General features: G+C 40.2%; 3 protein-coding genes across 4 annotated transcripts in view; 2 read left to right on the plus strand and 1 right to left on the minus strand.

Moving 5' to 3' along the window:
- Positions 1-10,219, plus strand: part of rgl2 (ral guanine nucleotide dissociation stimulator-like 2) — a 34,150-nt gene extending 23,931 nt beyond the window's left edge. For both annotated transcript variants that reach the window (XM_053327389.1, XM_053327390.1), the window contains 9 exons: positions 2,496-2,555; positions 3,583-3,669; positions 3,785-3,817; positions 4,850-4,971; positions 5,094-5,180; positions 5,491-5,584; positions 5,766-5,993; positions 6,220-6,334; positions 7,129-10,219. In XM_053327389.1, coding sequence (XP_053183364.1) covers positions 2,496-2,555; positions 3,583-3,669; positions 3,785-3,817; positions 4,850-4,971; positions 5,094-5,180; positions 5,491-5,584; positions 5,766-5,993; positions 6,220-6,334; positions 7,129-7,310 — 1,008 coding nt within the window. In that variant the 3' untranslated portion in view covers positions 7,311-10,219. The remainder of the gene's footprint in view (positions 1-2,495; positions 2,556-3,582; positions 3,670-3,784; positions 3,818-4,849; positions 4,972-5,093; positions 5,181-5,490; positions 5,585-5,765; positions 5,994-6,219; positions 6,335-7,128) is intronic.
- pbx2 (pre-B-cell leukemia homeobox 2) overlaps positions 5,464-23,033 on the plus strand; it is a 35,966-nt gene continuing 18,396 nt past the window's right edge. The window contains exon 1 of the mRNA XM_053327410.1: positions 5,464-5,468. The gene's annotated coding sequence lies outside the window, so the exon portion shown is untranslated. The remainder of the gene's footprint in view (positions 5,469-23,033) is intronic.
- On the minus strand, positions 10,248-20,220 carry dnase2 (deoxyribonuclease II, lysosomal). The gene is made up of 7 exons (XM_053327414.1): positions 20,107-20,220; positions 18,877-18,974; positions 17,401-17,572; positions 15,360-15,462; positions 14,983-15,147; positions 11,528-11,746; positions 10,248-10,879 (listed from the first exon to the last, which is right to left on the minus strand). Exons 2-7 carry the CDS (start codon positions 18,972-18,974, stop codon positions 10,497-10,499), a joined length of 1,140 nt encoding a protein of 379 aa, XP_053183389.1. The 5' UTR covers positions 20,107-20,220; the 3' UTR covers positions 10,248-10,496.

Here is a 23,033-nt window from a genome sequence, read left to right on the forward strand (position 1 = left end):
GATAGCAATTTAAACGGGAGCGTAGGCCTACCTATGTTCCCCGGGTCATATGTTCTCCAATCGCGGCTAACTCGGCGGCTAACTCATCTGCTAACTCGGCTGCTACTCAGCGACTAACTCGGCGGCTAACTGGGCTAACTGGCTAACTGTAGACGGGATCATCCCTAGGTCCCCCTGTCACATACAAAGCGGGGAACATAGGACCCGGGGAACATAGGGATGATCCCATTTCAGTGTTTCCCACAGGACAGGCATCTATTTGTGGTGGTGTGGTCCTCATCTCATTTTTGATTCTCCCCAAATGAGAAAATGATCGCTCCCCCCCACAGTTTGTCACCGGCAACGTAAGGAACATCCTCAAAGCCACATAAACATTAGGGAAGACTAACTGCAGGCCAAACTTCAACATGGTTTTCAGCATATTTGAGGGTGACTTGTCTGTTTCAGCCAACATGAAGGATCGGAACTGCAGACACTTAAAACACGCTGTTCCGCCTACGGGACGGACCGGAAGTTGGGAGGTAGTGACAAGTTCTTCTGAATGTTTTAAACACCAACCCTTAAACATATATATTCATACCGTACATTGTTAGAAAGCTTAGATTCTCCTGATTCATTCAAGACCACTCATGAATTATATGGTTGCTCACAGCTGTAATAGTATTAGCGGTTAGCTCGGCTAACCACTCGGCTAAAGTAAGCTAACAGCTATAATGCTACATACCTTCAAAGTCTTCTCTTTATCCACGACGATCATCTTATGACTCAGGACTTTCTGTACAGCTCGCCAAGTATCCATTCTTGTGAAATATGAAATCCGTTTCCATAAAACCGAAATATTTTCCTCAATATGTCCATGTATTTAGTCCAACACGTAAGGAAACAGACACGGAACAAACCATATACGGTCCCTTTCACGTCACTTCCTGACCTACACGTGCATCTGTGGGACACGTGACTGTTTTGTTTACGTCCGTGAACTCCTCCTGTTTCATACCATAGACTCATACACACCACACACCAGCAGATAGCCTCCAGCAAAGACATATGTCTATCTTCTTCTTCTTCTTCTGGCCGACCAGGTGAATTAAGTGCGTCTTCTTTGGTTTTATTGCCGCCACCTACTGCCCCGGAATTGTTACGACAAGCTACATTCACAGACAGAGTCCCATTATTATGCTTTTATGAGCGAGGTCGAGCGAGCCAAAAGCCGAAAAATCTATTCGTGGCGGGACGCCACGAAAGAATGAATGTGTGGGAAACACTGCATTTAAACATACTCATAACATTAGCTGCTACTGCTAGTGACGTATGCAAATATAACTAGCGCGTTACTGGAGATTTTACACACTATATCGTGATTATGCGATATAATAAACACACACACACAGATATTTACCTTCTGCAGGTTGCAATATGTCCATTTCCAGTTGGTAAAACTCTGTATCAATCAAAGTAATGAGCATATATCACCAGATACGACTTTCATTCAGCTCCACCGTTTGTAGCCTGGCTCACCTGTGGCTCCACTTTACCGGTGGGTTCTATGTCCCGCCCCTCGACGTCTCCTATTGGCTGAAACGTTAGTAACAACCAATCAAATGAAAGGAACGTCAAGATTGACAGCTTCATATCCTGTGGGCTAGACACAATGACAAAGATGTGTTTATCTGCTGTTGTTGCTGTTTTTAACTCACTATGAATTATATTAAATATTGTTTCAATTGCCTACTTTTTAATCATTTAAGGTTATTTATTAATCTAATTATTTACATGTTTATTTGTCTAAACTGAAGTATTTTAGACTGGGCTATACAATGAAAAATACAAAGTATAACAATAATAGATATAATTATTAATATGAATATAAATTGTGGCTCAAGAGGTAGAGCACTCGTCCTCCACTTGGAAAATTTGATGGTTTGATTCCTGCCTCCTCCAGTCCACGTGTTGGTGTGTCCTTGGGTACTTAATCCCAAATTGCTCGACGGTTGCTGTGCCAACGGTGTATGAATGTGTATGAATGGTTAGTGTCCTCCTGATGAGCAGGTTGGCACCCTGTGTGGTAGTCCTTGTCATCAGCGTATGAATGTTTGCAAATGGGTGAATGAGACATGTAGTGTAAAAGCGCTTTAAATGGTCACAACGACTATAGAAGTGTAGTCTATTTACCATTTAATAATAATAATTATGCATTTTATTTATAGGCACCTTTCAAAGCACTCAAGGACACCTTACGAGACACACATAAAACAACAACAGTACATCAAACATAAAATAGTTAATATTAGAATGAGGTCCATTGTTTAGCTGATTTTCATCATCAGAGAGAGTTTGCATCTTAAAAGCTGAGGTTTGAAATCTAAATTTGGCGGTCACAAACTCCATTTACTGATGAGGATCATGTGATCTGACTGAAGAAGTAGCAGTAGGGAGAATGTTTTCTCAAATGATGTTTCCAAGGTCAAGAATGAACGTTTGCTTTTGTCTTGCAGGAGGGGACGTCAAAGTTTGCCAACCTTGATAACAGGCTCAACCACAGACACCTTAATAGGGTAAGTCACTGGGTCACTGGGTTGAACTTTCAGTAAACATTTGGGTTTGAAAAGTGAACAACAAACAGCCTGTTGTTGTACAGGTCAGCACTTGGGTATAAGATGTGGAAATTGTGAGACTATATCTGTTGAAAGGCTCTGACATGCTGAGTCTGAGTTCACATCTTTAATCTTTGTAAATGATTGCGATTGGAGCACCAAATCATTTGGGATTATGTCACCGGGACATCTCGGATGGCGTTAGACTACTTGTCAGTCACAGAAGAGTAATTCAAAATGACCTCGGTATTCGTCTCTGGGGCAAAACCAGAGTCATCAAGCAGATCAAAAAGACTAACTTTCACCAATTTAACAGCCCACGTCTGGTGTGTGAATACCAATTATTTTAGCCTGAGGGGTTGTACACCCCCACAGGCCTTTATGGGAGACCTTGGGAAATTTAGGAATGATGTAAGATCCTGCAAAAGTGTCATTAGTATTGTAAAAGTTAGGGGACAAAGAAGACAATTATTGCATCCAGGTGTATTTTTAGGGCTTATAGAGAAGCTGACATGACATTAATCTTGTTTTACTGTGTTTGTTTGTTCAATATAAGTTTAGTATGTCACAAACATGTGAGTAGAATCAAGGTTTTAGGTTAAAAGCAGCCAGTTACAGTTGATAAAAAGTTGTATGGCTTTTCTGAGAGCTTAATAATGGCTTTCACTAAAAAAAAGCACTTGAAAATCATGTTTTCATACAAGAAACTACATCCAAACATTGATACTGATGTCACTCCTGCTAAGCGGGTGGTGTTCAGTGGTTTGATGGAGGGTTGTACGCGGGATCGACCAGCATGCGGCAGCGAAGTGGAACAGAGAGCTGTCGTCTCTGTGTGTGTGTGATGTGCTGAATCCTGAGCCATCGTTTGAAAAGTAGCTGCAGGCGGCTTCTCTGAAATCCCTCGCTGTGTGGGCTCTTTTACAATGTGAATAGAAATCTCTCGGGGACTGATGAAACACGCTTTCTTTTGTTTTTTTTTACACAGTCCAACGCCCAGGGCACCGTGCCCTACCTCGGCATCTTCCTCACAGACCTCACTATGCTGGACACGGCGGTCAAAGACAAGCTGGATGTGAGTGTGTCTCATCTCTATCAAGGGGGAAAATCCAGTCACAAACCCCTGGAAGTTGCTCAGTATTTAACAATTATCAAACTGACATTTCACTTCCTGTCACTCCCTTTTGCAGAACGGCTACATCAACTTTGACAAAAGGAGAAGGGTGAGTGTTGCAATACATACATACAGTTTGAGAGATCAAAGGTTGAAAATAGAGCACGTTTTCATCTATTTAACACTTAAAGAATGGGTTCACAATTTTCAAAGTCTGTCTTAAAAACAATAGTCAAGTGCCCTAGTTGTAATCATTCTTCTTGTTTTTACTGTCTATTAAGAGAAACTTTCCAAATGTGCTCTCAATGCAGTGATGGGGGAAACAATCCATATTCCTTATTTTGTGCAAAAATGTGTTCAAAGGTTTATCTGATGCTGATATGAGGCTTCAGCCGTCTGAGCTAGTGAAATAAAGTGGATATCTTCCACATCTACAGTCTTTTTCGTTAAAAAATATATAACTTTTTGTGTCGACGGGCAGTGTTTTCCTGTTCATCTGCAGTGGAGGGATTGTCACAAAGAGAGAATTTGGCACTCAAAAGACAAAAGACTTTTTGCACAAAAGGAGGACTGTGGATTCACATCACTTACATTGTAAATGCATTGTGAAGGAATCTCTTAATCTCTTAATGATTACGGCAAGAAAAACCTGTCTTAATGCTTAATAGGACACGTGACTATTGTTTTATGACTGATTCGAAAAACTCGTGAACTTATCCTTTAATAGAAGAAGCTCCAGAAGAAGACGCTTCTCCATTTAGCTGATGCTCTGATATTCAGTGAACTGAGTTTGACTTCTGCAGCTCAAAAATAACACACGAGTACTAAGGTGTGTGCATGAGTACAATAAGAACTATAGCACCCTGACAAAATTCCTGTGACCTTGGGAAGATCTTGTTAGAGAGAAGCAGAACTGAACAAAGTAAGAAGGGAGATAGGATGGATGGTTTAAGATAAGAGCATATTAGAGTGAGCAGAGGTAACATAATATCTGAGGGAGGAAATGATTAAGTGGAGTGGCACTGTGAGGTGCTTCTAACAGAGATGAGGGGAAAAAAACTGCCATAGTAATACTTGATCAGCCAACACGGGTGCCTTCTCTGTTATGAAACAGTGTGGTGATACAGCTCTTTGTTAACAGGAATTTGAGGTTTTAGCTCAAATCCGGCTCCTGCAGTCTTCCTGCAAAAACTGTGTTTTCACCTCTGACGAGGCCTTCGAACAGTGGTATCACAGTGTACCTTCGCTAACAGAGGAGGAAAGGTAAATATTTAAAAGTTTTGGTTCAGTTATTGACTTAAAAAGCAATGTGTTGAATGGATTCATTCTTGATTTTCTGCTCTTGAAAGATTAAAGATGTTAAATTCCTATGATGTCTATTTCAGTTACAGACTGTCCAATGAAATAGAAGCACCTAATGAACCGAGCCCCCGTGTCCTAACCCCGACAGTCATCGTTACACAGTGCCCAGAGTAAGTATTACTGAGCTCTCAAACATGCACTTACTGTATGAGCTTTCCGAAGTCTAGAAAAGTACTTAAGAAAGTCTGCATTGAAAGAAACGGGAGTGAGACTAATGACAATCTAATGAATATATTTGGATTTTGGACTGACGGTTGCATAAATCAAGCAATTGGAAGACACTACTTGGGGCATTTTGTCACTATTTTGAACTACATTGGTACACTAAACAATTAATCCAACAACATCCCCTTAAATGTGATGAATCCACAACTTTCAGCCCTAAAGTGAAGATGTTTGTATATTTTCGTGTGTTAACAGCCTGAATACCTCTCGGACCAGCCTGGCTGGTGACAGTGACAGCCTCTTTGACTTCCCTTCTCCTGTCAATAACCTGCTCTCAAAACTCACAAAGGTAACTTTTACAAATTCATTTGGACCAGCTTTGTAGTATTAGCTTGTTCCACACGTACTGTATGCAGAAGTGACTCTTCTTTGCTGTAGTCTAAATCCATTAAATATTTTAGGAAAATATCCACATCCTTTGTTCTTGGTTCTTGGATCACTGTCATAATTACTGTTATTTTTAATTGCAGCATATGAGATCTCCGTCTGTGTCCTGTTTGGATGTTGACACATCTCCTCCACCCAATGACTCTCCTACCCCTGCCACTTTGACTCCATCCACTCCCACAAAATCACACCGCCGATCGGCCTCCTGTGGCAACAACCCAGCCGGTAATACCAAGGGTTCGGGGCCCGACATGCGAATCATCAGGATAAGGATGGACATTCAAGATGGAAACCTGTACCGAAGCATACTGGTACTAGCCTCAGCTATATTATTCTAATTTATAGCTGCGAGATTGTAGAGAATGTTATGTTCCAAATGATCCTCGGCATGCTGCACTTATAGTCTTTCTTCTTATCTGCACGGATCCTATAATGATAGTCATCAGGATGAGATCCTCGGGATGCAATGGGCCCAGGATATCATTAGTGCAAATCAAGCTGTCCTTGTGTCATTGTTATTCTTCTCTCTCCTCTCAGGTTACGAGCAATGATAAGACCCCCACTGTGATCAGCTCTGCCTTAGAAAAGCACAATCAGGACCCCAAACAGGCGTCCAGATATGAGCTGATCCAACTTCTGCCTGAAGGAAAAGGTAAAGATGTTCTCACAATTGGAGAAAAAGAGCATTTTTTAGAGAATAACCCGCTAACTAAAAGAACTGTACTGGAAATGTATTTTTGGACCAGTTTATTGTTTAGTGGTGTATTTATCTCAACTAAATGAGATCTCGAGATTTTAATTTGCAGCTATTTAAATCTAAGATTGTGCTGTTGTTGTTTTTTACACTCATCATTTTTGCACTTTTTGACTTAAAGCAGACATATAGTGAAAGAATCATCACCTTTGCCAAGAGAGTAATTTTAGTCAAGCTTGTTTGTTTTATTCACCTCTATTGGTAATTATATTGTCGATATCTGTAGCATGGAGGGGGGGCTACAACTGAATTTAATTGTACAATCCTTCATTGTATTATGGCAATTAAAATGAACCTTGTTAGCAGAATATCTGGAATGCTTCTTTACAGATTTCATTGAAATGTGGTCCAAAGTAAAGTCAGCATTAAAGGAGTATGTGCTTATTTTGTGTTGCAGATGCAGGGATTTTTATTATGTCTTAATAATGTTAGGTGAGGCTTTTCTGTCACTAGAGACAGTAGAGAAATGACAGGAAACAGAGGGAGAAAGAGCAGGAACGACACACAAAAAGGTCTGAACACAAATCAGGAATTGTTTGAAGGAATTCATTGTTGGTGCTTTAACTTCTAGGCCACCAGAGTGCTCCATGTATTGTCAGCTTTAGAGTACTGATGGTATCAATGCAGCAGCTTTTGTGAAGCACTATTCAATTCTCGTGTGTTTATTTGTCTGTCTTCTCCTCTTAACACAGAACTGGTCATCCCTGCTACAGGAAATGTCTTCTACGCCATGACATCATCCAGTGTTGACTTCCTGTTGAGAAGGAAAGGTGGGAACACTCCTCTTGGCTCACAGCCAATCAACACAGAGACAAGTGCCACTTTCCCTCGCATCAAGGCCAAGGGGAGGAGACTGGTCAGGACTCTATTTTGACAATGAGATTTTCCTCAGCGCAGCTTTGTCCAGAGTGATGGATTTCTCTCGTAGTCTTGACATTATGGCAGGGCGAGCTCTCACAAACAGTAAATGTGGCCTTCTCTGTGCACAACAAAAATCTACATATGCCTTTCTCCCATTCTCCTACCAAGCCTGTTTTACCAAAACACCAAGACCAAGTCTCTCTTTAATGCACAACTGCACACAACAGAGTTTGTGAAACAATCCAGACCTCCTGCTGCCCTGCAGTGTGCACCAGAGCCGCCTGCTGCTTAACAACAGTATAAGTTTTCCTGTTTTTCCAAACAATATGCATTACTACTTCCACCTGGAGGAAGAGCAGAGGAAGCCTTTAAGTGAGTGCTTTTGGTGCTGGCTCTTGGGTCCCAGTCAGGTAGCACTTGATGCATTTTTTTTTCATTCCAACTCAATGAATAAGATCTGTTATAATCACTAACAGCCACAAGGAAATCCAATGTTGTTCTATGTCTCAGTCGTGAGTAATGTTTCCAAACGTAAAAAGATGATAATTGGACAGAATGTGCTTCTGTGATCAGCAGAGATCTCATATACGGATTTAGGGCTGTGTTTTTGGGGGAGAAGCTAAATTACATCTAAATATATAAAGCCTGTAAGATCTGGGTCTTTTAAAAGGCACACATCTAGAGGACACAAAGATACAAGTGCATAATTGTAGCAAAACACTGGAACCTTTTTGTATATATTTATATATTTTGTACATCTGTATGATGTCAAGATTGTGTTTACACTGGCAAGGAGTTCTAGGTCCATGTGTCCGAATTGTCAAGTAACTAATTCATTAAGGAAAAATGCATCAAACACCTGAAAGATTTTCACAACAGGCTAGCACCTGTCTACAGTGGGAATGATTATTTCAGCTATGACTCAAGCAGATTCTCATTTCAGCATAAACTTAAAGTTGCATAAACCCAAGTTTTTATATTGCATTTGATTTAGTGACTCTTCATAATGTGAAAGGGGTAACTTGGCGAAACCTTTGAGAATGATCAACTCTGCAGCTCTACTGAGCTCATTGTTATGATTTTACCGTCCAAAAAACTACTTTTGTTTCTTCTCACAGTTGTTAACCCCCCAACAGCAGTTATTTCTTTTCTGCAAAAAAGCTCTGATAAACCTGCTGTATACTTTCCCCAACAGTAACCAGCAGACACAGGTATTGAGCAGCTGGTGAGAAAGCCAGATGTTTCCCTTACAAGTTGCTAGAGACCAAACTTGAACTTAAAGGAGAGTGATATGTACTTATTTTATCAGATGGACAGAATTTGAACTCTAGATAAATACTTCCCCTTCCTGTCCACCTACAAGCCAAAACAAAGGCGTTAAAATGTGATCTAACTCTTTGGGGATTTCTTCTGCCCCCTAGTGGCTGAAAACGGATTGTTGCAGCTTTAAAAGCAACTAAGAGCACTCTTAAGGCTTGTGGCTTTGCATGGTTTTATCATTAGTACTAAAACAGGAAGGAAAATCCCCTGAAAGATACCACCATATTGGTTTTTAAGGTTTTCCAAGTCTTAATTTTCCAACAGAGCATAAGCTAAACTTAATGTATGCAGATTTTCCAGCAGCTCAGCAGGATACATCTTCACTGCTGTTCACATACAGTGCAATGCCTCAGTTCCAACTTCATGTTTTGAATTAACATGTAACTTTAAAACACACAACCTCTTTGAAATAAGTCACAACTTTGACAAAGTCTCGTGACCTCTGGTTGTACTGTAGCTGCTCGTCGCTGGTGAGGCCTCTTTTATTGGCTGAGGCATGAGCAGGACAGCACCAGGGAGAGGATTCTGGGTAATAATGGATGACGTGTGCTAGCGTTATGCTATGCTACTGATTGTTTTAGTGCCTTTCTCTACAGGGTGCTCACCTTTTTTCCATGTTTGCATTAGAATGTATACATTATACAAGCACAGATGGGTGTCTGCTTGGAGGAAATGCAGTCGCCCACAGTGCTGTGTAGTCTCACATCAAAGCTATTTATGCACTACATACAGGATGTCCTATTTTTGTGGTAATAAATTTACTTTTATATGAATTCCAATGCTTTTGACTGATGTGCTGTAACACATTCCACGTTCAATACAGACAGATATTGTCCATGCTGCTGAGTATCCTCTGAAAATAATTCTGCCTCTACAGTACATGTCAAATACTGACGACAAACCAACACACAAAACAAGAGGAACATACGTCAATACAGTTTATTAAGATTCAAGACAGCCAGCATCTTTATCTTTTCAAGCAAAATCATGGTATGAAATTTAAGAATACGAATGAATGTATGTATGTTTGTGGAAATGTGATACCCTAACATCTGAAGCACATAACAAATCATTCTGGACTTATCAGAAAAGCACATTTGAGACGCAAACACCAAGTATTAAAAGCATTCCTCATACCTGAATGTTGTCAGCGTCTGTAATTTAATATTTTCAGTGAAGTGTGTTTGTGTGTGTGTGTGTGTGTGTGTGTGCTGATCGTTACATAGTGCAATTATTCCCATTTTGTTTGTACATTTTAAATCACACAAAACCCATTTTCATACATTTTTCCCCTCATGCGCTCCCTCAGACCAGCTTAAACATAAAAGTTACTAAAGCAGCACTCGCCAGTTTGCACCAGTATCTCTTCAGTTTCCATTAAAACAGTACCCAGTCCCTTTGAAGACACTTGAAATAGGCTTTTTTTCATAAAGTAGGCTCTTGTGTCTCTAAAATTATCACCATATTTCCAGTAAACTCTACTACTTCCTGTCAGATTTGACTACTTGTCTTCATTTAACTTTGTTCAGCATGCAATAAATTTAGAGGAGGATGTAACACCTCTTGATAACAGCTTATAATCATTCTGTTTCTCACTCTAAAATGGTATGAGGGTGGGGGTATTTAGCCCGGTTCGAATCCCGCACCGAGCGGGCCTATCCTGCGAGTCATTGCCCCCCTCTCTGCCTCCCATTCCCTGTCTCTCTCTAAAGGCAAAAAGCCCCAAAAAATATACTATAAAAAAATAAAAAATAAAATGGGTTAGGTTTCAGCAGACATTCACAGAAATATATACAGTGTACCAAATATGTTAAAACATTAACCATAAGTATGACATCATCATCAACACATTATGGCTTTTCCTCAATCCCAGCTGACCTTATAGCACGTCGTCACATGTGCCGGTTTCTCCTCCGCACGCCTCACACTCCAGGGCCGCCGTCCGGTAAGCCTTCCACACCACTGGATCCCGCAGACACACCGTGCCACCGCCTCGCTTCTCCTCCGCCTTGTTCCGGTTAATGTCTCCCACACACACCCAGCCCCCTCCTACCCCCGACCCAGCCGCCTTGGTGCTGACCGCCCACTTGGAGTGGTCCTGGGAGGTCTTGAAGGTGAACGTCTGCCCCGGGGAAACAGTCTTGATATCCAGGACCTTCCAGCCCAGCGAGCAGTCAGAGGGGAGGATGCCGGATGAGCGAACCCAGAACTGGACCAGGAGGTTTGACTGGAGGGTGGGTGCTACCCAAGAGTGGTACAGGTCTGATGAAGCAAGAGAGCGAGGAGGGATGAGATCATGTTTATGTTCTTTTCTTGTCTGTAAAACTCTCAATGTGCTTTTAACCTTCCTGTCGTCCTCCCGGGTCAAATTGACCCAGTCTGTTTTGACTTCCTTCCTTCCTTCCTTCCCTCCTTCCTCCCTCCCTTCCATCTGTCCTTCCTCCCTCCTTCTCTCTTTCTTTCTTTCCTTCCTCTCTCTTTCCTCCCTCCCTTCCTTCCTTCCTTCCTTCCTTCCATCTGTCCTTCCTCCCTCCTTCTCTCTTTCTTTCTTTCTTTCCTCTCTCTTTCCTCCCTTCCTTCTTTCCTTCCTTCTTCCTTTGTTCCACCCTTCCTTCCTCCCTCCCTTCCATCTGTCCTTCCTCCCTCCTTCTCTCTTTCTTTCCTTCCCCTCTCTGTCCTCCCTTCCTTCTTTCCTTCCTTCTCCCTTCCTTCCTTGACTCGAGGACAACAGGAGGGTTAAATAACTTCACATAAAAAAGATACTAAAAGTGATATTTGTATGGCACCTTTCAACAACTCAAAGGCAATTTAAACTGCTTTATATAAAACATAACAAGCAGTAAAAGAGAAACACACGGTGAACTGCTGCCTTAAAAAAAAAAAATACATGAAATTGCTCCAAAGCTGTACCATTATCAAACGAGGCTCCTTTGGCAAAGCTGATGAAGTTGGTGCCATCCTTTGAGGTCAGGGTCACGCTCCGATTGGACACAGGTTTGATATGTGGAAAAACGTTAGCGGACAGGTATTTCTTCTTACAAACGGCAGCCAGCTCCGGCACAACGGAGGCCAAGGACTCAGGAACGTCGCAATCGTACACATCAGGCTGATTGATCTGCAGCTGTTCTCCTGTGGAGCAAAACAGATTAGATTTAAGGCAAACGCTGCTAACGGCAATCCAGAATCAGTATCACTTCATTCATTAACCCTCCTGTTGTCCTCAGGTCAAGGAAGAACTTAAGGAGGAAGGAAGGAAGGATGGAAGGATGGAAGGAAAGGAGTAAGGATGAAAAGAGGAAGGAATTTAGGAGAGAAGGAAGGGAGGAAGTAGAGGAGGATGGAAGAAAGGAAGGAAAGAAGGAAGGAAGGAAGGAAGGAAAGGAGGAAGGAAGGAAGGAAGGGAGCAAGGAAAGGAGGAAGGAAGGAAGGAAGGAAGGAAGGGAGCAAGGAAAGGAGGAAGGAAGGAAGGAAGGAAGGAAGGAAGGAGGGAGAGAAGGAGGAAGGATGGAAAAGGAGGAAGGAAGGAAGGAAGGAAGGAAAGATGGAAAAGGAGGAAGGAAGGAAGGATGGAAGGAGGAGGGAGCAAAGAAAGAGGGGAGGAAGGGAATAAGGAAGGAACAATTAAAGAAAGAGGGAGGAAGGAAGGAAAGGAAGGAAGGAAGGAAGGAAGGAAGGAACAGTCAAAAGAGACGGGGTCAGTTTGAGAAAATGGACAAGAATCAACTAAATGTACGTCTGGATGTCGGTTAAATAATGTTCAGTGTGATTTGAGGGATTTTGTTATGGGTAGTTTTCCTTTTTTTTTTCTTTCAACCTCTCCTTACATATTTCTACTTCAGTCAGTCATTTTCCTGCATTTCTCAAAAGTCTCTCCTCTTGAGTAGATAAGTGAGGGGGAAACCTGCTCTCTGCCCTCTTGGTACAAAATTGCAGCTGCAGAAAAAAAGTCCTGGCTCTTTGATTCTGAGGCTGACACCAAAGCCAATGTTTGTGTTTGTGTTTTAGATGATCTCCTGCAAACTAAAACCTGTGGTGGATATTAATGTTTTCTACATTCAGTCAATTAAAAAGGAAAAAAAGACAAGCTGCAAAATGTTATTAGAAATATTGATAAATAGTATAAATCATTCCTTTAATGGCCAGTATCATTCAAAAAAGAAACCAATGGAAAATTTGTTGCTGGTTAAAAAAAACTAGATTATTTTTATTATATATTAATATGTCAATTAGTCAATTGTTGAATCTATAAAATGCCACTAAATAGTGGAAAATTTAACCAACATTTAAAACTTAAACATTTCCATTTTAAATGATATAAAACAGAAAGAAGCATTTTTAACATTCATGAAGCTGAAACTAGTTAATAATTGTCATTTAGCCAGAAAGCAATTATTCAATGAGCCTCCACGACTTTATGTGCAGACACTAATAGTTCCTAGAGCAGGGGCGTCAAACTCATTTTCAATCAAGGGCCACATACGACCCAATATGATCTCATGTGGGCCAGATCATTAAAAAGATGGAAGGAAGGAACAAAAAGAAGACAGGAAGGAAAGATGGAAGGAAGGAAGGACAGAATGAAGGAAGAAAGGGAGGAAGGAAAGATGGAAGGAAGGAAGGAAGGAAGGGACGAAGCAAGGAGGGAGGGAAGAAAAGAGGGAAGGAGGAAGGACAGATGGAGGAAGAAAGGGAGGAAGGACAGATGGAAGGAAGGATAGATGGAAGAAAAAGAGGAAGGACAGATGGAAGTAAGGACAGAAGGAATAAAGGGAGGAAGGAACAAAGAAAGGATAAAAGGAAGGTAGGAAGGACAGATGGAAGGAAGGAAGGAATGAATGAAGAAAGGATAAAAGGAAGGTAGGAAGGACAGATGGAAGGAAGGAAAAGAACACAGGAAGGAAAGTGGGCCAGATTGCACCCCTCGGCGGGCCGGTTCTGGCCCACGGGCCGCATGTTTGACACCCCTGTCCTAGAGGGTGATTTTAGTGATCTACCAGCAGGTTGACATGTTTTGGGTTTAAATTCATGTTCCCTGCAGGATTCATTGGAATCACTCTGGTGACTTTTTATCTAGCAGCATCATTAAGTTAACATTTTTATTTGTCCAATACTTGGGTTCATGAGTAAACACAACCAAAACTTTTAATCAATTATCAAAATAGTGATGTGTAAGTTTATGTAGATGAATCCACTTTCTCTTTCAGCACTAAATTACACTTGTGTTTCATACCAATCAGTAATCAGGCTACTTACAACATTATATTAGTCTGAACATAATGGATAGAAAGTATTTATGAAATAATGAAATAAAATTATTAGTGAATCTCAGTTTCTCCTCATTAATATGCAGATTTATGCTGCGGGGAGCTCCACAATGAAACGTGATCAGAAGTAATAAGATCACCTTCGGCTGTTTATGCACGGTGTATTCACGTCACCCCGAACACTGTCACACTCTCAACATCCCACAGAAACTGACGGAGCAAAATGCTTGCCGCAGTGTGAGGGCCAATATCTCTATGGTTACACACCTCAGTCTAATTACATTACCCCAGGCACTACCATAGCAACAGTGCCAACTGCTGGGTCTGCCAGGGAACCGCAGACGCAGCTCGAAGACATGGTGATGACACCTGTTTACTCTGATTATCTTAAATCAGGATTGTTGTTGTTGCGGAGTCAATACCTGACCGGATTATTAAGTACTGAGTGATGACAAGATGATAATGACTGAAGAGTTCCCTTTTTAAAAAAATGAGACTGCCCTTATATCAGATCATTTAACCACTACACAAACCACACAACCTCTTCAAAGTAAAATGATGAATATGTAGCATATCAGAAGAATTGTAGTATTCATATCAGGATGGAAAAGCCTCAGAAAGAGCATCTACAACCTCAAGAGACTAAAATTCACTCACTCAGCTTCCCTTTTTAAACTCTGCAGCTCTTTCAGTAAGGGTGAGCCACCAATCAAATGACAGGGAAACTCTTAAATTACAACCTTCATTATACCGGCTGCAGATTACACAATTTGTCTGATATGGCATATTAAACCTTAATAAAGACGCCTAATATATCATCAAACCCATATATGTTATTTGTAATATTATAATAGCAGCATTTAAGATAACTATAATGAATTACCTTTTCCTACTACTAATATAGATAACATAGAGTTTGCTAATTTAGTCATAATGATATAACAGCAGACAGACAGGAGGGTAAGACAATCATCAATAGTCTTGTATTAAGTGTAATCTAATACCATAATCCATTTAAACATGCTCATAAAGCATGAACTGCAGTTTGATAACAACTCTGCTTGAGCTATACGGCCATATGGCATATGACTCCAGTCTCACCAATAGTCCTGAAGCGGTCGAGCGGGTACGTGACGCAGATGAAGTTTTGCCCGTTGGTCAAACCGGTGCTGGGGTAATAATACCCTCCTGCTTGCTGCACAGGGGGGAAGTTAGGAGTGCTGTGGACCAACCAGAAGCCTTGATTTTTATCCACTATCACGACACCTGAGGAGAAGAAGTGGAAATACGAAATGAAACTTTTTTATTTTGACATATAACATGAGGTTGATGAGGTGATGTATAAGCACTCTTCAGTCTGTTCATATACTATTTTTAGACGTATGAAGCATTTGCACTTAATTTGAATAATAAATCAAATCTCTGGCAGCCTTGCAGGAGCTTTGGGAGCATCAGAGCTCCACTGCCCTGACGTTCACCTTTTGTGTGCCCCCCTCTGCTCCCACTGTTGTCCTCCCATCTGTCACCAACGTCCTTGGGTGGCGGCTGGTCATTGTAAAGGATATAGGCTATCTCTGTGTTCTGTAAAAAAAAAAAAAAAAAAGGGTTGGAGATCATGTAGATGTAGGAAAAAAACACCTTTTAGACCAGGGGTGTCAAACAAATTTTCATTCAAGGGCCACATACAGCCCAATTTGATCTCACGTGGGCCAGATCATTAAAAAGATGGAGGGAAAGAAGGGAGGAAGGAAGGGAAGTTAGGAAATAAGAAGGGAAGGAAGGAAAGACAGGCAAAAGGAAGGAGGAAGAAAGGTAGGAAGGACAGACAGACAGACAGTCGGAAGGAAGGAAGAAAAGAAGGAAGGACAGACAGAAGGAAGGGAGGGAGGGAGGAAGGAAGAAAGGGAGGAAGGACAGATGTAAGGAAGGACTGAAGCAAGGAAGGAAGGAACGAAGAAAGGAAAAAAGGAAGGAAGGAAGGACAGAAGGAAGGAAGGAACAAAGAAAGGAAAAAAGGAAGGTAGGGAGGAAGGACAGATGGAAGGAAGGACAGAAGGAAGAAAGGAAGGAATGAATGAATGAAGAAAGGAAAAAAGGAAGGTAGGAAGGACAGATGAAAGGAAGGAAAAGAATACAGGATGGCAAGTGGGCCGGATCGCACCCCTCGGCGGGCCGTATCTGGCCCACGGGCCGCATGTTTGACACCCCTGACTTAGACACTACTACTCAAAAGAAAAACATAGAGTTATATAATCATACATGTTGAAACTACACGCAGCTGCTGGGAGAGTAACTAACTGGATTTAAACATTTCAGTTCTCATTCTCACTTTCCTATTCTGATCTATTAATGTCAAGTTGTTATAACAGAAATGCTTCTTCTTCCTTTTTTTTTTGTTTTTTTTTTTAGCACATATTAATAAGTGGATCTATAAAATGAGAAATGTTATGAGTGCAACAAAAAGATGAAAGGACATTTAAAAAAATGTCTGCTTTAGAGATATTATTTATTTATTTCTACTTTGAGGAAATATGTAATAAAGTTGCATTTTCATGCTTATATTGGATATTGGAGGAAAAATGTATGGAAAGAAATCTGATATTAATACAACACAATACCTTCCTGGAAGATGTGCAACCACTAAAGCTAATAAGGATCCAAATAATTATTAAAATGAGTGAAGAGAAATGTATATTATTACCAAAAATACATCCTTTCATTAAATCAGTAAAGGGATATTTACATTTTAGTGACACTCTGGCAGTGTTGTAGAGGAACTAGTTACATGTAACGGGGTTGATGATGATTGCAAAGGAGGTTTAAGATTTAGCTCAGGGAGGGTTTTTTCCTAATTTTTAAATATTTAACATGTTACTGAATACATATGTTGATGTTTTTAATTCTTTGAAATCAATATTTTTTTTTATATTTTGTGAATAAATCATAATATGGGCTTATTTGGAGCACACATGGGCTTTAATTGTGTCACAGTACTAATTAAACTTTTGACTTTTTCCATAAAATGTACTCAAACTAATGAATATATTTTCAAATGAGAGATAATTCTTGCTTTATAAGAAATGATTTCCCTTATAAATCATGTCAGTATCCATGACAACCACCTGAACACTTCCCCTAACAGCTGGAAACATTCATTAGAAAATTAGAAAAGTAATCATAAAGTAATAAGTTACATTACTTTGATTAAGTCATTGAAACAGTTACATTACTTATTACATTTTAAATAGGATAACTAGTAATCTATAACCTAACATGTTACTTTGGTATAACCATTTTACATTATCTTGCACATATTTAATACATGAATAAAAAGGGAACTGAATACTATGTGATATTTTTAGAAAGTGACTCTCAATTATATTTAGAAAAACACTCCCTGGGAGAGTCCATCTGATCTCCAATTCTCAGAAAAACTAAATCGAACATCAGATTTTTTTTTTCTCAGTATTTGTTCCTCTTTCGCTACATGCAAAAAGACACCTGACTGAAGCAGCTGACCTTTCGTTGTGAGTACAGTTGTCCGACCGTCCTGCCCAGGGCTCCCGTGGTGTCATTCACCGTCACCTTCCCATCAGTCCATCCTTCACTCCCTTTCTCCAGCAGTAAATACAGCTCACCCTTCTGAGGAGATTTACTGTGATGTTCTTTGGGCAGCTTGTAGATATAAAACCTGACTCAGAGAAAGATAAGAGTGAAACTGTGAGTTCAACCGGCAGGGAGACAACTTGATAAAACAACTCAAGAAGCAGAGATATTAGAGGAGAAGATATTATAGCTGACGGTAGGCGATGCTTCACTGTCAGCTTCAACAGAAGATGACACCAGACAGAGAGAGTTTCAGCTTTTGACCAATGAAGTATAATGACCTATGACCTAGTTGCTAAAAGAGATTCTGTGTGCTTATCTGTAATTTTCTCTCAAAGCTCCCTCTTAAAATTTCCCATTTGGACCAATATTTGTTACAAAAGATGCTTGGATGGGAGCTGTTAACCTTGAAGAGATAACTGCTAGTGACGTATGTTTAACCAGCCTGGAGAATAAAAGTATTGTTTCTCCTCCAGTCTAGGAAGCTTCCCTTACACTGACTGTTGATGTGCTGTCTGTGTAAGACAGGGGTGTCAAACTCATTTTCATTCAAGGGACACATACAGCCCAATTTGATCTCATGTGGGCCGGATTATTAAAAAGATGGCAGGAAGGAAAGAAGGAAAAAAGAAAGAAAGAATGGGAGGAAGGACAGATGGAAGGAAGGAAGAAAGTGAGGAAGGAAGGAAAACAAGACAGGAAGGAAAGATGGAAGGAACGAAGGAAGGAAAAAAGAAAGAAAGAACGGGAGAAAGGACAGAAGGAAGGAAGGAAGGAAAGAAGGACAGACGGAAGGGAGGAGGGAAGGCAGGAAGGAAGGAAAACAAGACAGAAAGGAAAGATGGAAGGAAGGACAGATGGAAGGAAGGAAGGCAGGAAGGAAGGAAAACAAGACAGGAAAGAAAGATGGAAGGAACGAAGGAAGGAAAAAAGAAAGAAAGAACGGGAAGAAGGACAGGTGGAAGGAAGGAAGGGAGGGAGGAAGGAAGGAAGGAAGGAAAACAAGACAGGAAGGAAAGATGGAAGGAACGAAGGAAGGAAAAAAGAAAGAAAGAACGGGAGGAAGGACAGAAGGAAGGAAGGAAGGAAGGGAGGAAGGAAGGAAGGAAAACAGACAGGAAGGAAAGTGGGCCAGATTGGATACCTCAGCGGGCCGGTTCTGGCCCACGGGCCGCATGTTTGACACCCCTGCTGTAAGATTTGTGTACTGCTGAATGAAAGAGCCGCTGACTTCTAAAGACCTCATTGAATGGTGGTGACTATTATTCCAATATAGTTCACATTTTTATTTCCTACAGCTTTCTAGGACTTATAAACAGATTAATAATGATTCATAAAGTGTATTTTCATATGCTTGTTTTTCCCCCAGGACTGTCTTTAGTGAATTACCAATCAACAGCATCTCCTCTGTCGTTGTAGCAACTGATTGGTGAGGTGTCGCCCCCTAGTGGCGCACAGAAGATCAGCAGGGAAAGAAACAGAAGCATCTAAAAACACAAAAAACACACATTTATATTATTCTCACAGGTAATATATACTGTAAATATATGTGGAAAACATTGACGAGGCTTTTCAGGACGTTGGTAATTTATTGTAAAACCTGCATGTGGAAACTGAGGTAAATACAAATATAAAAGTAACACACTAACTAAGTTCAATTTAGGACATTTTTAATTCCACAGAGAATGCAATTTATTTATCTATTTCACTGCCAAAGTAGACCTATGAAAGATAGGCTAGACAAAACACGTCAGCTGCTTACGGAGTGCAATGTGAAATGAAAATATCAATTTATTTTAAATTCATTTCACATTTTTGTCATTAGATTTTCATTTTAAGGTCAAATCTCTGGAATAACAGAACTGGGAATAAACTCATATTTAAAACAATCATTTTCTAACCAATATAAATACACAACAAAAATAAGAACAATACCTTTTGTGAATAAAAAAAGACTTTTAAATAAAACTTCGACCACTGGTTGATAATACTCACCTCTAGGCTACAGCACTTTAACACTTGAGTATTTTAACATTGCAGATAAAGGAATTTTACAAATGATATTTCTCTACACAAAATAATTCAGTCAGTTGTCTCTAATGTTATATAAAATGTGTAAAAAGACTGATAAGAAACGACATTATAGTTGCAAAGGTTATTTTTTACTTTAAATCTGAGACTGAGGAGCAAACATGGCACGTGACATGCGTCTTTTTAACCTGACTTGACTCTCTGGACAAACAACCGCACAAGAGTTCCTATGTGTGTGTGTGTGTGTGTGTGTGTGTGTGTGTGTGTGTGTGTGTGTGTGTGTGTGTGTGTAAGGCACAAAAGACAAATAAAGTTCTTGAATCTTGAATCTTGAAAAATGAATGAACGTAAACATACATACAGTAGATAAAAGCTCCGGTCAAAACTTAAAGGCTTAACTTTTGTAGGTTCAAAACAGCAAATCCCATCTGATTAAATTAACACTAATCTGTAGCCTACTCCAAGTGTCAATAGTAAGCAATTATGGTAAATCGTAACTAAGACTTAGCTTTCTGCTTCACATCAATAGGAAAGTAAAAAAAAACACTCAAAGAACGACTTAAGTTTCCTTTAAGCTTTCATACCCACCTTAGTCTGGGCGTGTTTCTCCTCATTGAAGCGCTCAGAATACTTTCATCTGGTTCTTAAACATGAGAAAGATCACAATCATATAAGTTTCACATCCTCCTGCATCCTTGTTTTCAGTTTTGAGCTCACACACAGCTGTGGGATGAGACAGTGACGTCACCACGCTTTACAAGGGGGGAAAATAGGATGATTGTAATAATAAAAAATAAAATAAAAAGAAGAAAAGGCAAGATACATATATGTTGAGTTGTTGTATAAAAAGTAGGAAACAAATACCTAAGAGAAATATGGTTAATCACTGTTTATAAAAGCAGTGTAACTTCTTGTCGTCCTCTCCTTGTGTTTACAGTCCTTGCTTTAAGTCACGTGTCTGTTGACGTCACCCAATGGGCGTGGCTGCATTATTAAAAAAAAGTCATGACTGAATAAAGTTTAGACCAGGGGTGTCAAACATGTGGCCCGTGGGCCAGAACCGGCCCACCGAGGGGTGCGATCCGGCCTACTTTCCTTCCTGTGTTCTTTTCCTTCCTTCCGTCTGTCCTTCCTACCTTCCTTTTATCTTTTCTTTGTCCCTTCCTTCCTTCCTTCATTCCTTCCATCTGTCCTTCCTACCTTCCTTTTATCCTTTCTTTGTTCCTTCCTCCCTTTGTTCCTTCTGTCCTTCCTTCTATCTGTCCTTCCTTCCATCTGTCCTTCCTCCCTTCCTCCCTTCCTCCCTTCCTTCTTTCCTTCCATCTGTCCTTCCTACCTTCCTTTTATCCTTTCTTTGTTCCTTCCTCCCTTTATTCCTTCTGTCCTTCCTTCCATCTGTCCTTCCTCCCTTCCTTCTTTCCTTCCATCTGTCCTTCCTACTTTTCTTCCTTCTGCCCTTCCTCCCTTCCTCCCTTCCTTGCTTCTTTCTTTCTTCTTCCTTCTTCATTGCTTCCATCTGTCTTTCCTTCCTTCCCTTCTTATTTCCTTCCCTTCTTATTTCCTTCCTTCCTTCTTTCCCTCCATCTTTTCAATGATCCGGCCCACATGAGATCATATTTGGTCTGTATGTGGCCCTTAAATGAAAATGAGTTTGACACCTCTGGTTGAGAATATCCTAAATAGAGATATAATAATTGAGTGAAATAATAAATATATGAATAATAAATAAATAAAACTATAAACACTGGCTGCGGATTGATTGATGTATAGGCCTATTATGTTTTTTTATTAAACATTTAGATGCCTTCATATAAATGCATTTTTCATTTTAAGGATCTTTGAACAGCTATAGGTCAGTGACAAATAAGGGTTGGCATGATGAGTAATTCATAAATATCTTTAAAAAAATGTTTTAAGAGTAGCATCAGGTTTGTTTAAATTAAATGTTGTGTTTTTGTTGGTTTTATGTCAATTGAAATGACATTTGCACCTTGTTTTAAACCAAAAGTAAGATTGAATGCTCCTGAAAATAATTGATATGGTCCCTGATTGACATGATTCCCCAGATTAAGTTTAATATTTAGAACAATTGCATTCCATAACTTTTATTTAATATAAAAAAGTTATAATCTAAGATCATGTCAAACTAGTTGATATGGTGATTTTTGAGAATTTATTGTTTTTGAGCAAGTTTAATTATTTGGTTCAAAGTTGTTAGGTTTACACCACTTAGACATGTTTGCCATACTCTTCTAGTATATTCTCTCATGATGGATTAAAAGTAGAAAAACAGGAACATCATTGACCCATATATTATTAATGCCACAGTCTCCACACTGATAACATTTGACCCCCTGTCAGTATAGTGTTGGCAGGGTGGAAACATGTCTTTACAGCCTGACATTCCTGGAGTAATTGGAGTTGTGAAAGAGATGTCATCTTTTTAAATTATGACATAGGGTATAGGGTAACTTTAGAGGGTAAAGGGTAACTTTATTGACTTTAGAAATTAAAAACTGACATAACAACAGTATTTCCAAGTCAAAATTAAATAAAAATTAAACAAAAATTGAATTAAATAAACAATAAAACCATCTCAAAATGCTATATACAATAAATAAACTAAACATTAGTGTGGGTTGGAGGTACTGGGAGCTGTGGTGATGTACAGTCTGATGGCTGATGGTATGAAAGAGCCCCCCCCCCCCAAGCGCTTTGAAGCACATGACTGGATGAGTCTGTGGCTGAACGTGCTCCTGAACTTCCTCAGCCCTACATAGAGAGGATAAGAGGGATTGTCCATGATAGCTTCCAGCTTTCCTCTCATCCTCCTCTCAGTCTCTGCCTCCACACTGTCCACCTCCATCCATCCACTACAGAGCCGGCTTTCATCACCAGCTTATTCAGTTTATTTGCACCACAGCTCTTGATGCCCCCTCCCCAGCACACTGATACATGAGTTTTAGAGAGCTCCACACCATCAGCGTGGTCATTTTCTTTACTGAGAAACCTTGTTTATAATTTAAAAAAAAACATGTTATGAAAAATAAACTGCAAAAAAAACCAGATGTATAAAATATGATACCAAATAAAACTCATATATGCAAAGTGTTATTTAATTAACCCTCCTGTTGTCCTCGAGTCAAGGATGGAAGGGAGGGAGGATGGAAGGGAGGAAGGGAGGAAGGAAAGGAGGAAGGAAAAAGGGAGAGAGGGAGGGAGGAAAGAAGGAAGGAGGGAGGGAGGAAGGGAGGGAGTGAGGGAGGGAGAAAGGAAGGAAGGAAAGAAGGAAGGAAAAAGGGAGAGAGGGAGGGAGGAAAGAAGGAAGGAGGGGGGAGAAAGGAAAAGAGGAAGGAAGGAAAGAAGGAAGGGGGAAGGAAAGAAGGAGGGAGGGAGGAAGGAAGGAAGGAAGGAAGGAAAGAAGGACAGAAGGAAGGAAGGAAGGAAGGGGGGAAGGAAAGGAAGAAAGAAGGAACAGTCAAAACAGACGGGGTCAATTTGACCTGGGAGGACGA

This window comes from Scomber japonicus, chromosome 10 (genome assembly GCF_027409825.1).
Source record: "Scomber japonicus isolate fScoJap1 chromosome 10, fScoJap1.pri, whole genome shotgun sequence".
NCBI lineage: Eukaryota > Metazoa > Chordata > Actinopteri > Scombriformes > Scombridae > Scomber > Scomber japonicus.

What these genes read in the sequence shown, in the direction of transcription:
- dnase2 (XM_053327414.1), bottom strand. Translation starts at nt 18,974, where the DNA reads ATGCTTCTGTTTCTTTCCCTGCTGATCTTCTGTGCGCCACTAGGGGGC. An exon ending in AGAGGAGATGCTGTTGATTG is followed by an intron (nt 17,573 to 18,876) that starts GTAATTCACTAA and finishes TCTCTGAGTCAG; the next exon opens with GTTTTATATCTACAAGCTGC. An exon ending in CGACCGCTTCAGGACTATTG is followed by an intron (nt 11,747 to 14,982) that starts GTGAGACTGGAG and finishes TTTGCTCCACAG; the next exon opens with GAGAACAGCTGCAGATCAAT.